The following is a 16,596-nucleotide window of genomic DNA, read 5'->3' as shown; positions in this document are numbered from 1 at the left end:
CATTTAATCAGCACATAAGGATTACAAATAGCGGGACGCCGCTGAACTCATTATTCAAATCCACTGTTTTTTTGCTATATGGACCAATCTGGCAGATTTGCTAGATGAGCGGGCACACACCACGCAATTAATTGAGCAGATCAACGCAACCAGCATTAATTTGCAAAACCTTTTTTCACCATTATCATCCTTACTGTCGGTCAATCAATAACACTTCTCGAGCAGTGACACTATTTTCCATTGTTTCTACCACTATTTTTTCTTTATATATGTTTTATTTGCTTTATTTTTATTCTGTATAGATTAATTGTCCTTGAAGGAATACATATCCTCCAGTCTCAAGTGACTGGACATTGTTATTGAAAAGAGCAATTGTTATATACAGCTTTTTTGCACAATAAAATCCTTTATTTTACCCATTTGTAGAATCTTAGTGACAGAGCGCAGCACTACAACCAAATTCCTATATTGTAACCCACGACGGACGTAGTCACCCGTTATAAGTGCAGCCGCTAGTCCTAGGGACACACCAATAGAATCTGTGCGCAGGTATACCAAAAACAGCCCCCTGTTTTTTTCCAACTGTACTGCATATATATATATATATATATATATATATATATATATATATAGATATATAGATATATATATCTATATATATATATATATACAAATAGATATGATCAGGCACTCCAATCAATGTTGTAATAGGTGCCCCGGTGCCACCTCCGAGAGGCCTGGTGGCCACAATATACAAGAGGCTCCGACAAGCGGGGGGGGGGAGCGGCACTCGGCGGTCTCCAACAACGGAAATAACAGCAAGCTGGTAAACGATCAACGTTTCGGTTTATTAAAACCTTTGTCAAGATCAACATACAATACAATGAGAATACCTTATATCCCTCTCCATGTGTCAGCCGCCCGCCTCCGTCTTCCGGATACATCAGCGTCACCAGCCGGCAACGTGCGTTCCCTGCGCAGTTTGATGACCTATTCAGTGTGGTGTGCAGCTAAATAGGGAACTTCCGGCCTCTGGAGACGGGTTGCTGGGCAACCAATTCTGCAACAGGAAGCAGAAAACAAACAAGTGAAATACGTGATATAAAAACATAATATACGTGTCCAGGAACAATGTTAGCATTCCTCACTGTACAATAGTGAGGTAACAATGTGACAAGGAGCATGTGGCATAACACCAAGTGGGCAGATCTGCTGGAGCAGCAAAACGTACTGCGCTGCCTGGATAGATAGAAACAAAGCTAGAATGACACTCTGTAAGACTTTACTCAGTGTCCATATGTAATATGGCTAGCTTGAATGCAGAACTGGCCACTGGGTCACAATGCTCATACAAAAAAATGAAAACAAATGCTATCACATGGAAAACATGTCACATGGAGAAATATACTGTAAGATGAAAATATATAGAAAAATACATAGAAAAATACAGTCATGGCACAAAAAAGTGTATATTAGTGCCAATGTCAAAAACTTATAATGTGTGTGCAGCAGCCATGACAAACATCCCCAACTGTTGAAATGATATTCTATGGGGTCAAGTAAATGGCCTGAGGTGGGGGAACGCCTCTCCCTCTGCCATCTAATTGCCCCCCCTTCCCTCCCTTCTATAATACCCCTTTCACACCAGAAAATGCAGGGACCGACCCAGGAATATGGCCCTGGGATCATGCCGGGCCATTCCCGGGTTGACCCCTTTCACACCAGAAAAGTGTCCCTGCATATATATATATATATATATATATATATATATATATATATATATATATATTTGTATCGGTTCGGCACTCACCATGAAGGTACAAACAGTCCACGTGCCTTTGTATGATAAACAGCATGCATGATCCCCAGAAAACCGGGAGTCGACACGGCACTGTGGATTATTTTGGTTTAACTGGTAGCGTTCAAGCAGAACGAGAGTGTGTTTGCTATTCGCACAGGACCCTCAAACGTGTTGAGGAAAATGGGTGTACCCCTATTGTGCTTGTATATACAGATATGTGTACCTCACAAGGGGTGTGCTACCACTGGACACAAGAAGATATGGACAAACTAGCAAGAGAAAAGTGTGTCCTGGTGTGGTGCACCTAGATGAACATGACGATTAAAATTTAGCTTTTATTGGTATTTTTAAAGGCGAAATATAAAAACACACAAACAAAACAAAATATGTGTGAATGTGTTTAAAAAGCGGCGGCTCTCTGACTCCACATCCGTTTTGGCTAGAGGTAAGTATTAGTATCCCCACAGGTATGGTATGCTGACACCTTTATTATTAGTAATTCGTGAATTTAGTGTAATGGTGTCAATGTAGCTCAAAGCCCCTTCGTACACGTGCGCACCTACTAACACCAGTGCGATGATCAGTATAAATATGCACAGTTTAGCTGGTGACCACAGCTAATGTCAATATTTAATAGACTATCACTGTGTCATGTGAGACACCGTTACTGTATGATAGTGAGACTTCTCCAGTTATGGAGAGCTATAATATCAATCAGTATTTGTAATATTTCCCATGTATCAGTATGGGTATCAAACAATTCTAATATAACATAGAGTTGCTCAGACCTCTATTGTGTAGGCTGGAATTGCCTTTATTGTGAGGGAGCCTCTGTGTGAAAAGTTAGTCTATCGTGATAGGTTCTATGGGTTCATAAGAGTATATCAGAGTTAATCTGTTTAATATGATTATACTGAGTCCAATAGGCTTATGAGTATTGTCAGATATATCAAATAAAATAAAGAGTCAACACAGATATCGGTCAACATAAGTGTCGACTAATACATGATGTACCATGGGTTATTCGAACCTCTATTGTACAGGCTAAAATTGCCCTTGATATAAGGTAGCCTCAGTGTTGAATATGATATGCCTGTCTACTCTTGTAGGTAGACTATATGGGTCGGCATACGATAATCAGTGACAGGGATATTCTCCTTTGTCAGCTCTTCATTAGAGATCGATTTGAGATAGACTCGTGTGTCATAAGATATTTCTGTATAAATCTCCTGTGGTACAGGGAGGTCAACACATCAATATGTCAACACTTATTATGATATCTGTCAAAAATTCCTCAAGATCCTCTTGTTTAGGCTAAAATAGCTCTTATAGAGGAGAGAAATACACATGTGGCTCTTTTTATCATAAAGAGTTTTTATTGCCGGTCTTTGTCAACATACAATAAGGTCTGTGTCAACATAAAGAAATTCTGACAATCTCTCATTTGTGAATGAGGTTTTTAATACACCTTTGAAGCAATTGTGCTCAAGCGCTATTGGTTTTAATACACTTTAAACAGTCAGCAGGAACGCTGCCTGTCAGTACATGATGGTTTTAACAGTCATTGATTGTGAAATATGGTTTTACTCTTGGAGTAACAGTGAATCAATAGTGTTCAAGCACCATTTGTTTCACTGAATCAATTAGCAGGGGCGCTGCCAACGACTGGTGGTAGATGTTTGGTAGCAATCTACCTGTATTATCTGCGCTAATACCACAATTCAGTAAGCAATGGGGGCAGAAGTCGCTGTGAATGTTAGATAAGTAACAGCGTGCCCTTTTATGATAATATAAATGTGAACGTACAGGGTATAGCGACAATGCCTTATAAGATTGCCTTGGATTAGTAAAGGTCAATCCCTAATTGGCAGCAGATTTCTCTCAGTATGTCCTTAGCTAATTGCTGGTCACAGAATATCACCTATGGTGCCCGTTGCACGGTGATGGAACAGTGCGCATAGCAATGAAGGGGTTCCTGTGGGTTAAAACATAAGTCAAAAGTACATCCTAGTAAGATGCGAGTCAGGAAGCGTCACTGCTAGCCGGCGTACGCTTCGCAATTAGCTTTTTCAAGGAAACTCCCATGACGTCATACAGGCGCCGGTGCGCTTGGCTGGCCCGTCAGGCAGGAGAGAGGGGGGGCGTGATTCCAGGGGAGAATGCCAGGACAAATAATCATATATGCACCTAAAAAGACAAACAGTGCAAAATAAGTGATAATGAAAAAGTTAAAACAAACAACACTTATCCACGTAGTAGCAAGATGTATCAAAGTGTAACAGTTCATCAAAAACAACAAACAATAATGTTGATGCTGAAAAAGCAAAAGATGAAGGTTAAACATATTAAAGAAGTAACTTATCAGGGTGCGTTGCTGGAGAGCGTTAGCTGAGACCAGCGTGTATAGTCAAATACTGTTGACATGAAATCGTTGACCCACTATAAGTGGGCAGACTGATGACTTTATCATCAGATGGATAAGGAAAGAACATAACAGCGGAATATTACTGTTATGAAACAGTGGATGGTGGTAAAGACAAATGGTCGACAGGCGGGGATGTCAACAGTTTACAGAAAACAGGTAAAGGAGAGCTGCTCATTCAGGCCGAGCGGATGCACCGTCTGTAGACGGTGTATCCATTTAGCTTCGCATTTTAATAGCATCTTATTCCTATCACCACCTCTTTTACTGGCAGGTACACAGTCAATCATTTTATATCTGATTGATGGTAGGGTGTGCTTGGAGTCTCTAAAATGTCTCGCAACAGGCTGTTCAGAACCTTTGCCATCCAATGCAGCCCTGATTGCGGATCTATGGTTGGCAATGCGTTCCTTAAATTGTGTGGCAGTCTTGCCTACATAGAATAAGCCGCACGGGCATCTTATGTAGTAAACAACGTACCTACTACTACACGTTAAGGGGTACCTGATTTTAAACTTTTCTCCTGTTCAGGGGTGGAAGAAGTTCTCGCCTGTTTCAAGATTGGCGCACGTAGTGCAGCCTAGACACTTGTAATTGCCGTTCTTCCTACTGAGGAAGTGTGTCTGTGGGCTAGGGTTAAAATCACCGATGTCATTGTGCACAACGAAATCTTTGAGATTTTTCCCTCTCCTGAATGATGGCAGAAATTGGCTGTCATTTAAACTGGGCAAGGTTTTATTAGAGGCGATAATTGGCCATACTCTTCTAGCCGATTTGACTAGGGATTGGCTGTGTGTGGTGTACTTTTGAGTCCACACTACCTTGTTGTCCAATTTTTTATCAGTGGAGGAGTTAAGGACTGTGTTTCTGTCCAGGTTGAGAACTTTAGTTTTAGTATTTTGTAACAACTTGTGCGGGTACCCTCTTTTAAGGAAATTGATAATCATTGCATCAATTTCAAGCTCAGCATCTTCAATTCTGCTACTTATTCTAAGTGCCCTCAAGAACTGTGAATATGGGAGACCCCATTTAAGGGATGGGGGATGGTGGCTGGACCCGTGTAACACTGTATTGCGGTCCGTGGGTTTTTTGTACAGAGTGGTGATGATGGCATTATCCTGAGCAATGTTAACACATACATCTAGGAAATTGGTGGTAACAGGGCTACAATTAAAGGTAAATTTGATCGATTGGTCACTTTCATTTGCTTTGCACATAAACGTATGGAATTTTTCAGCACTATCTAACCAAATTAGGAAGATATCATCAATGTAACGATAGAAGACATGGATCGCAGATGATATAACAGGGTTACTGAAAAAAATGTCATTTTCTACTTCATGCATGAATATGTTGGCTAAACTCGGAGCCACACAAGAGCCCATAGCCACCCCCGAGCACTGTAAGAAAAACTGGTTATCAAATAGAAAGTAATTACGGGATAATGCAAGATCAAGGAGTTCAATAAAAAACAACGCATCAGGTCCACTATATAAGTTACTGGACAGAACCGCTCTTTTCACAGCTTGAATGCCTCTTTGATGGGGGATAGAGGTGTAGAGGGAGACAACGTCAATGGTGCATAATAAGCTGTTCGCTGGAAGTGTTGCAATGTTAACCAATTTTCTCAGGAAGGTATTCGTATCTTTGAGATACGTGGTTTGATGTTGTACAATAGGCTGAAGAAACATGTCGAGAAACTGCGCCACAGGGTAAAAGATGGAGTCTCTGGCCGAAATGATCGGGCGACCCAGGGGACATCTGGCATCCTTATGTATTTTTGGGATGTTATAAAGAAGCGGTGTTTTGGGGAAATCTGTAGTAAGAGCAGAGCGAACCGACTCAGGAATAATGCCTGAAGAGACACCTTGTTGGAGTAATGTGTCTAATTCCTTTTTAAACGTGCTAGTGGGGTCTCCGTCAAGTTTTCTGTAAATTTGTTCATCTGCCAATTGGCGGTATATCTCAGTCTTATAATCAGATGTATTTTGGACTACTAGTCCACCACCTTTGTCAGCTGTTCTGATAACTATATCAGTGTACGAACTCAGGTTTTTAAGAGCCATCTTTTCATCAAGGGATAAGTTATACATAGTGTTACAGCTGGGGTCATCTGATTTAGTGATGATATTGTCGACATAGTCAGTAAAGCTCTTAATTGCAGGGTTGTTGGAGTAGGGGTCAAAAGCAGATTTTTTGTGCACCTTCTGCGTGGGTATTGGAGTTGATGGGCTGTCAGCAAAGAACTCTCGCAGTCGGAGGCGTCTGCCAAATTTAAACAGGTCAACTTTGTCATCAAACGGGTCTGGGGTTGTAGTAGGGACAAAAGACAAACCTTTGTTTAGGACACTGTGTTCAGTTGCAGTGAGTGTTCTGGATGAAAGGTTGTAGATTATGTCCTCCTGCCGGTGTTCTTTTTTCGTGAGCCTCGCCCATTGTCCGCCTCTCCGGACTCTAGGACGTCTGTTGGTCCTCTTCGGGCTCGGGTTAAAACACCTAGAGGGGGCCGCTGGTTGCCGCGGCCTCTGCCTCTTGGAGGTTTGACACATTCTGTGTCGCTGGAGGAAGGTTGATCGCTGGATCTGTCAGTGTCCCTTTGGAATCTGCGGCGGTAGTTGCGACGGGAATCAGTAGTCTGGCCCCGGCTGTACGCCCAACTGTAGACCTTGTACTCCTCGTAGTCCCTGTTAACAGTGTCACACTTGGATTTCTTAAAGGCTATCAGCTCTTTGCGATATTGGTCGATTTGAGAGTTCAGATTGGATAACCAATCCTGAGATTTATCCAATTTAATGGTGTTAAGGTTAACGGTCTCAAATGTAGAGATTTTTTCTTTGACGATGTTTAATTCTCGTTTGGATTCTTCTATGACCAGAAGAATCAGATCATAGGAACATTTGTTTAGAACAGCCGTCCACCGTCGGCAAAAGTCTGGATTGGTGCGGCCAATAGTGGGGATATTTTTAATTCTAAACCCACGGGGTATTTTCTTTTCTCTGTAATAATCAGAGAGTGTTACCCCGTGAAGGTAGAAGTCCACTTCTCTCTTTTTCAATCTGATTAGTGCTGTGACGAGTTGTTCTACAAAGTCAGCAGTGCTCACATCTTTCAAATGGTCGGAGAATAGTATGAGATCAGCATCCGAGTCTGTTAGGACTAGAGAGTCCCCCACTGGTAATGTAATATCCTTGAATCCTGGAACGATTTCTTGCTCTGTCATTACACCCGTTCATCCAGTCTGGATCCTCAAGGAGAAACTGGGACGTGGATATAGGGCTGAAGAAAGTCACTGATAATTGATGGTAGTGATAACGGTTGAAGAAATGCTGGTGCCTTGGCTCCTGGATTGGAGATATCATCCAAACTGGAATATAATTAGGCTTGCAATGCCCGGCACTCATAATAGACGGCAACTTGGAAAGGTGCGCTGTCTCCCTTCAGGGATAGATATAGACACAGCATACACAGGCACTCTTTCAATGTCAACTGGTCCAATAAATGAAAGACACCACAACGGTAGATAATGTCAACGTTTCGAGTTCTTAGACTCTTTATCAAGACATGAAGAAAATAGGCATGAGACTTACATTTATAGTAGTGATCACAGAGACAATAACCAGTGAAATCAGCAGCTCCCAGCGTGTGCGCCCCACGGGACTCCCATGACGTCATACAGGTGCCGGTGCGCTTGGCTGGCCCGTCAGGCAGGAGAGAGGGGGGGCGTGATTCCAGGGGAGAATGCCAGGACAAATAATCATATATGCACCTAAAAAGACAAACAGTGCAAAATAAGTGATAATGAAAAAGTTAAAACAAACAACACTTATCCACGTAGTAGCAAGATGTATCAAAGTGTAACAGTTCATCAAAAACAACAAACAATAATGTTGATGCTGAAAAAGCAAAAGATGAAGGTTAAACATATTAAAGAAGTAACTTATCAGGGTGCGTTGCTGGAGAGCGTTAGCTGAGACCAGCGCGTATAGTCAAATACTGTTGACATGAAATCGTTGACCCACTATAAGTGGGCAGACTGATGACTTTATCATCAGATGGATAAGGAAAGAACATAACAGCGGAATAATACTGTTATGAAACAGTGGATGGTGGTAAAGACAAATGGTCGACAGGCGGGGATGTCAACAGTTTACAGAAAACAGGTAAAGGAGAGCTGCTCATTCAGGCCGATCTATATACATATATATATAGATAGATCGATATATCGATATATCGATCGATAGATAGAGATAGATCGATAGATAGAGATAGATCGATAGATAGAGATAGATCGATAGATGAAGATAGATCGATCGATGATCGATAGATAGATATAGTGTCTTTGGTCTCACATAGTTACTGTAGTCTTTTATTTTGTATCCTGTATGATTTTGAATACAATTAAAAATGTTTACAAGAAAACAAAAACTCCTCTTCTAGTTTGGCCATGCCAGGACTCGGTAGTGGCGCGAGTGTCTTTACTTACAACTTTTTATACCTAAATTGATGCAAATGGGATGCAGAAGCTCCTGCTGATTAAATGATATGCAGTCTATATTCTTTGTGTGACTATAGGTGTATCTGCATACAAATGCTGCATCACAGTGTTTTAAAGATGCTTATTGCTACTGAATCACACAGAGCTCATGCGTTGTGTAATGGGACTTGTAGTGCACGGCTGATCTATGTATGTGAACACATCTGTATGAACATTCATTTTCAGACGTGGGCTGCATTAACCCTTTGAGTGCCAACATCTCTGTGAGGACTGTTTAATATATATCTCCTAAAAGTGCCAGCGTTGCTCACATTTGTTATATAGATTCAAATAAACATTGGGTAAAAAAAAAGTTTATACACTGTATTTCCTATATAAGGTAAACATTACAGGTCATTATGATGAATACAAATGTTTGCTTGGTAATTTTCACACCTATTTTGACAAATTCACTTGGTGCTCAAAGGGTTAAAAACAAGAAACAGGAAAGGTTGACGTTTGTAAATCTCTGCAGAATCTTGTGGTGCCTGTTCCGCTCAAAAGGATAGAGGAAAAGTATTATTATTATTATTATTATTATTCATGTCTTTCAGTTAATAAGCTGTTTTGTGAGCATTGCTATGTTCTGCTTCTCCCTAAAACACAATAGTCTTGGCGGCCTGCCATGTTCTGTTGTACTGCGGGAGAGAATGCATCAGCTCTTATCCCCCAGTATGTTCCTACTACATGGGTTAAACAACTACTAATAGCAGCAGCAGATTCAGTAATCATTTGCAAAGCATCATAATCAATTGGGAGATATGATTAAAAAATGTGAACTATAAATTTGATGAATTGTGAATTAAATGGCAAAAGTTGGTCTATTTATGTGTGGGGTTTTTTTTCAAGGCATGTCCTTAGAATGAATAGACCATCTTTTCAAATTTGTCTTGTTTGTTCTTTTCTTGATGAACTTAAACTTAAAAAGTGATAAAATGGAGAGTTATAAACCACCAACCAATCAGCTCCTAACTGTCATGTTACAGACTGTTTGAAAAATTACATTGGGGGCTGATTAGTTGGTGGTTTATCACGCTCCATTGTATCACTTTTCCAGGCTTAGTACGTCTCGCCCCAAGAGGTACAAAATATTTGGTTACGTGTTTATTCTGTAGACCCCTAAAGGGAACACTGTATAAGGTAGAGACCAGTGCTCTTTGGCACATGCTAGGACTGAAAGGAGGTGTGACCTGTATCTATTCAGAGGTGGATGTAGACCTCAGGGGGCCCTAAGCAAGTTACCACTTGCTCAAACAATCCACAGCACTATATTTTTACTGCTTATTGCAGGTGGCATGGATAGAATATCTTGGCACGTGCAAAAATAAATGCTCCACTGTGTGACCATCAGCATTGCATACAAATCTGACTGATCATGTTCTAGGTCTTTGGAGGCAGGCTTATTACCTGTGTCACATTTAGTAAAGTAAACAGACTGCCCACATACAGTGGATGAGACCATTATGTGTGTTCAAGCATTTTTTATCCTTTAAAAGGGACTTAGGGAGTGTGGACAGGTCTAAGTGATCTCATGACGTTACGTGGTAGTTGCTGTGCTGGGAAGGTTTTGCATGGCCAGGGTATCCTTATGGGGCCGCTTGGGACCTGATGAACCCTAGGCAGGCACTTAGGAAAATCCCCCTCTTTGTCTAATGTATTCCCAGAAAATGAGTGATGCAAGTAGAATGTTTTTCTTGGTGGTACTGATAGCCTCCACCAAAAATGGGGGTGGTCATTTGTCATGAGGGGGCGTGGTTACACAAAGCTAGAGGAGTGACTAAGTGACAATAGTGGCGTGGCATCAGGAGACAGGGAATGAGACACAGAGAATGACTGGGGGTGGGTTGGCTCTTGCTTGGGGGAGAGCCGGGCAAATTGTGCTTACAATAGTGGAGCCTGCTCTTCATGCTGTCGGCGCCGCAGATGCCTGTCAGTGTGACGGGCTAAATCAGCAGTTGCCGGTAGCTGCATACAGCACCAATCATAACGCTGGGTGGGCGGGCTGCGGATGCATTATATTTAGACTTAAAATAAAAATAGAATTTACAGTGGGTCAGTACCCATACCCACTTACTTGCTACACTGCAGAAAATAGCAAATATATTGGAAATACTTTTGTACTATTAATTTAATTTAATTAAAAACATAACCTGCTTGAGTGTTCCGTAATAAAGATTAAGATAAATTACTACTCAGAATATTAATGTAATATAAGTAAGATCTGTACTTGTATGGCTGAGCATTAATCCTTGTAAAAGCTGTAGAAATTGAAATAGCAATGCAGTAAAATATATAATCTTATACATAATTCAACAGGGTACATTTACATAGGAATGAGTGCCTCGATTTTTGCTTAAGACATATTCTAATAACATGTTTCTTCTCCGTGACTCCCCTGTTTACTCAAATGAAGAAACTAACTACATAGTACAGTAACAGCGAATCACATTGCAGCTCATTCATTCTGATTGGCTGCCAGGATGACCCCCCTCACAAATGGTCACAATTCACATGTTGCCATATCTGATTTATAGAGGAAGTGGGACAGGGTGATTTTTATTTATTTTCTGTGTTGGGTTTGTTTTTGTTTTTTTCTTAGATTTTTCCTCATAGCTGGCAAAAAATCCATTTATGTTCCCTTTGGCAGTACACTGTTTGTTGTATCCTTGGCTGGGAATAAATATAGCCACACAGAAACACTAATATAAATACATTCATTTGTTTTTGTGCCAGGTCTTTTTTATTCTGTTTTGTGATTTCTTTTAAACCAACATTTGTTTCATATGAACATGGTTAGTTGCCATTTATATAAAAGTGTTCATTCTAGCACCCTGCATCTTCAAAAACGTGTGCAGTTCCTGTTCCCTGCCTTGGGTGTCACTCTCTGCTGTGGTGCTTCAAGCACAGGTCTGTTCTGCATATCAGACCTGAAATACAGACCAAACTGTGCTACAAGCACCACAGCAAAGTGTGGCTTCTGTGAAGGGGCCCCCAGCGAATTGCCTATGGGATACAATGCTATTATGCAGCAGTAGGCCCCTAAGATCTCAGGGGCCTGGTGCAATGCACCTGGTACATCAATGGCAGTTCTGCCTCTGTATTTATTGTATACTAGGGGCTCCCAAATGCAGTCCTCAAGGCACCCCCACGGTTCAGGTTTTAGATATAGCCATGCTTAGCCACCGGTGACTTAATTAGTACTGCAGTCATCTTGATTTAACCCTCTATGCTGGGCCACACATTTACTTAAAGCATGGACCATTGGGGTGCTTTGAGGACCGCATTTGGGAACCTCTCCATGTATACCTTTTTGGTACTTGTGTAATTTCACGGCACCACTGCCCCCTGCATACAATTTACATATGATTAGCATGCAATGCGATTTAACACATCCCCACTATCCACGTCAGCCTGAAGCGTGGCGAGCGGACGCGGTCCGCGTCCTCCTGACCTGTTTGTACCCCCACTATCCACGTCAGCGTGGAGTTGATTTTATAAAGTGTGATGAGCGCAGCGAGCCACTGAGCCCGAAGCGTGGCGAGCGGACGTGAAAAACTAGCCCGAAGCGTGGGGAGCAGACGCAGATTATTTTACATGTATTCCGCAGCCCCACGCGGGGCTCACTGCGCTCGCCATGCTTCTGACTCATTTTCCTTATCCCCTCGCGGGTCTCCCTATGTTCGCCATGCTTTGGGCTCCGTGGCTTGCTGCGCTTGACAGTTTATAATATTAATTCCACGCCGACGTGGATAGTGGGGGTATGAACAGGTCGTGAGGTAGTGTACAGCGTCCCCGCACGGGGATCGCTGCGCTTCGGGCTGATGTGGATAGCGGGATATGCTAAATCGCATTGCATGCAAATCACATGCGCTTTACATACAAAGCGATCCGGGGGCAGTGGTGCCATGAAACTACACAATTACCTGTCATTTACTTTTTTTTTTTTAGTTAACTTTTGTTTGCTAGTCTGTACTCGCACCTAGGAGACTAGAAGTTGAAATATTTCATTTTTTTTTGCAGTGTATAAAACTATTTGCATACATAAATAAAACGCAATTTTCTAAACAAATCAATTTGATTAAATTGGATGTTTTTTTTTTGGTATAAACAGGAATGTCATGAGTTTACTTAGTGCAGGAGTATATCTGCAGTGCATTGCAATGGATGTGTTTGAGGAGAGTACATTGTGTTCCTGTTTGCAACATTCAGTTGATTGCTGAATGCTGCTGTATAGATTTTGCTGCCTCCTGTGAGTTAAGATATCTGTGTTTTTCTGAGCCGGCAAAGCTCCTCTACAAAGTAATGTTCCTGGTTCTTATAGAGTAATGGTCCATACACACTGGGCGACTATGCCCAGCGTGTGTGGACAGGGATGATCGCGTTCATCGCTGCGGGGAAAGCCGTTCCTTGCATACACACTGAGCGGCTTTCCCCCTGCCTGGCGCCGGCGGGGGGGGGTGGAGGACAGCGTTGCATAGTGGAGCGCTATGCAAAGCCGCCCTGAAAGCCGATGAGCGGCTTTCCTAGAGATGATGCGGGAGCGCGCAGCAGCGCTCACCGCCGGGCCATGCACAGTGGGCGGCTTTGAGCTTGAAAGCTGCTCAAACCTGCTGTTTTGAGCGACTTTCAGCTCAAAGTCGACCAGTGTGTATGGGCCTTTACATCTATAAAGTATTTTATTTAAGTGGTGTGCAATGCTAAAATAAAAGTTTCAATAAATTTTTTTATCCAATTAATGCATTATGGTAGGTTGACAGTCACAAGCAAATGGCCGACATGGCTAAATTATTTTTCTATTATTTTGACATTCTCATACTTTACCATTCCCAAATGTAGCCCATTTGGATGGTAATATGTGCCAACAACGGTAGTGGAGTGCGGCACCAGGTTCGAAGTATTACCAACGAACACTGTAAACAAATTGGGGGTCCATGGGCTGAGGTGTCGACACTAACCCCCCAAAAAATGCTTGTTGACCTTTTCACGTGTTGACTTTTCCCATACCTTTTGCTTGTGTTGATCTTTTGTCACTGTTGACCTTGCGCATGTTGACATTTTTGGGTCGACCTAGACATTGTCGCCCTAATGACACACCCGGTGTTCCTTCCTGTCTCTGCAGGAGTGTGTTAGTATGACGTATTAATGTGTCTATCTGAGAGCACCTATAGGTGTCACATTTGCATAGTATTGGTTACGTACAGTTGCCTCATGTGTGACTAAAGATGGGTTCTGCAGACAGCCGCTAAGGGCCTGATTCAGAGGTGGATAATATAGCAGACTTGACTAAGTCTTAGCACATTACAACTTTTGAAGTGCTGGCTATTGAGACACCCACCCAGGCTTATTCGCCGCTGTACGTATTACATTGCACTATTGGTCACATCATCAGACATGGCATCAGCCCTTTGGAGAAGCAGAATGTCCCTCAGAACATGGTCAACAGTGCTAGTGCAATTGTGGCAAAAGCCACGGTCTTCTGGGTAGCCCCTGCCCCCACCCCCTGAGAAATTACCACCCAAATGTCATTGTCATTGCGTGCAATTTCATTCGGTCTCTTTCTGCATTAATCATTGGGATGCATTTGCAGTATTGCTCAGACGTATGGAAAACATTGCCATTCATAAACATCTGCTGTGACAACAATGACAACATGTTCCTGTGAATCAGGCACTAAAACTGAAATTACCTTATTAGCCTATGTATATCTTGTTATTGCACACAACTGGGGTAGGCGGCATTCTGATGTTGCGGTCTCCTATTGCCAGTACGCTTTCTACTAGAAGTGGCGGTATGTCATACTGCTGTATACCGCCCCTTGTCAAGCACTGTACAAGTGTACCAGTATTACTAGAACTTAAATAATGTCTTGATTTGACCTGAGATCCTGCATTTACCGAATGTGTGCTGCCTTCTGTATGTCTATACTACAAAACATTTTAGTGTTAATTAGCATTGCTGCATGTAAATATATTCATGATATTAAACAGACTACGCTTATTATTTTTTATGTTTAACATTGACAACCGTGCCATTCAGGGGGTGGGGGGGGGGGATGTATCTTAACTATGAAATCAGTATTAGGTTTTAGTCTTTTGGTAGTTACTGTAAATCTTGATGGTCGCTGTGGCTAAATGATCTCTGTATTATTTTGTGACAGGGAACGGAGAGCTGAGTAATAAGGAGTTCATCGCTATTATGAAGCAACGCTTGATGAGGGGTCTGGAGAAGCCAAAAGACATGGGATTTACTCGCCTCATGAGAGCCATGTGGAAGTGTGCGCAGGACACAGCCTGGGATTTTGCCTTTCCAAAACAGTAAGACGACAAAGGGACTGACACAGACTATGGAGCATCACAGAACCCCACTCTTTGCAATCTGGAGATACATGCAGAGCACTCCCTCTTTGATGATAGAACAGCGTGGCCTGTTTTATCCCTCCATTCTTTACTGGGCTTCCCAAATTATTTCATGTAAACAAAACTGCTAAATTCTATGTTATTAATGCCGCTCTGATTATTTCTCCAGTGTCTTGCAATTCCCAGTGGGTGGCAGGGCATGCTGTGATTTGTAGTTCAGCAGCCAGGGAGAACGCCAGTTATTTTTGTAGGAGTTTTTTTCCTTACCAGCCAGCATATAGAAATAAATATGTCCTTTCTAATAATTATAGCATGGGCACTTGTGACTACACTTCTTGCCTAGAGGACATGTCCCCATTGGGGCACTCATTGCTTAACTGTGACCTGGCACTATCCATCTCTCCCCTGCTTCCCTCTTGTATGTATATACTGTAGTATGTGTTCAGTTGTAACTCTAGAGTTGTAAGAACACTAACAAGCAGCAGGGGGTGCCGGAGAGAGGCAGGGTTGTCCTGCTCATGCCAGCCTGGTCCATTTACAAGACAGTAGCTTTCCTATTCATCCAGGTTAGTTCCCAGTGAATAAATAGAATTATTATTATTATTTTTTGAGAATACCTGGTCTCCTTTGAGTGTTCTTGTATTTTCTCCAGTGGCTTTTGGCAGCCATAAGTCCCCATCAGTTCTATTACCAAATGGCCTTTTTCAGTGAGGTATGTAAAATAGTTTTACTTTACACATCACACACACACACACACTCACTCACACATTCATTCAGGATTGTGACCTTTAAAATAGCTTCAGGACTGCTACAGGGAATGATATTGCTACACAAATACGTATATTGTTTACTTGAGTTCACTTCTGTAGATATTTCGGTTTATTGATGATTGTACACATTGTATTGAGATGTTTGGCATGATCTGGTGGCAGGGGTTGCAAGCTTGTACAATTTGACTTGTTAATAAAATATACTTTTGTTGTAATTCTTGTGAGATTATTTTTTAACGTTTTTTTTATAAGGACCATACAGATCTTTGTATGCTGGTCTGCACTTCATACCAACAGCTCACTATGGAATCCTATAGTGTTGGCCTAACAGGCAAGTAAGGGTCATTGGGTCAGCCAAACTAAGGTCAACAAGCATTAGGGTGACCAATGAAGGTCGACGTGGCTTAGGTCGACACCTGAATAGTTTGACATACTTAAGGTTGATATGGATGGAAGGTCGACAACTTCTTTTGTCCCAATTGTGGACATGGACACCGGTGCACCGCGTCCCCTCATATGCTTCGGGCACGGTGCCCTGCTACACTATTCTATCCTCCCTCCACACCCTAGTGCAGCGATGACTAACCTTGACACTCCAAATATTGTTGAACTACACATCCCAGCATGCCCTGCTACAGTTTTGCTATTTGGCCATGCTAAACCTGATGCAGGGCATGCTGGGATGTGTAGTTCAACAACAGCTGGAGTGTCAA

The 16,596-nt window shown here is 42.1% G+C and overlaps 1 protein-coding gene across 2 annotated transcripts in view; it reads left to right on the top strand.

The window, feature by feature from the left end:
- Positions 1–16,098, top strand: part of MICU1 (mitochondrial calcium uptake 1) — a 235,671-nt gene extending 219,573 nt beyond the window's left edge. For both annotated transcript variants that reach the window (XM_083148442.1, XM_083148443.1), the window contains one exon: positions 14,915–16,098. In XM_083148442.1, coding sequence (XP_083004568.1) covers positions 14,915–15,075 — 161 coding nt within the window. In that variant the 3' untranslated portion in view covers positions 15,076–16,098. The remainder of the gene's footprint in view (positions 1–14,914) is intronic.
- The last annotated feature ends 498 nt before the right edge of the window (positions 16,099–16,596 follow it).

The sequence above is a fragment of the Crinia signifera genome, chromosome 6 (assembly GCF_055691185.1).
Source record: "Crinia signifera chromosome 6, ASM5569118v1, whole genome shotgun sequence".
NCBI classification, from domain to species: domain Eukaryota; kingdom Metazoa; phylum Chordata; class Amphibia; order Anura; family Myobatrachidae; genus Crinia; species Crinia signifera.
Note: the sequence above shows the minus strand (reverse complement) of the source record. Positions and strands in the feature narration are given on the sequence as shown.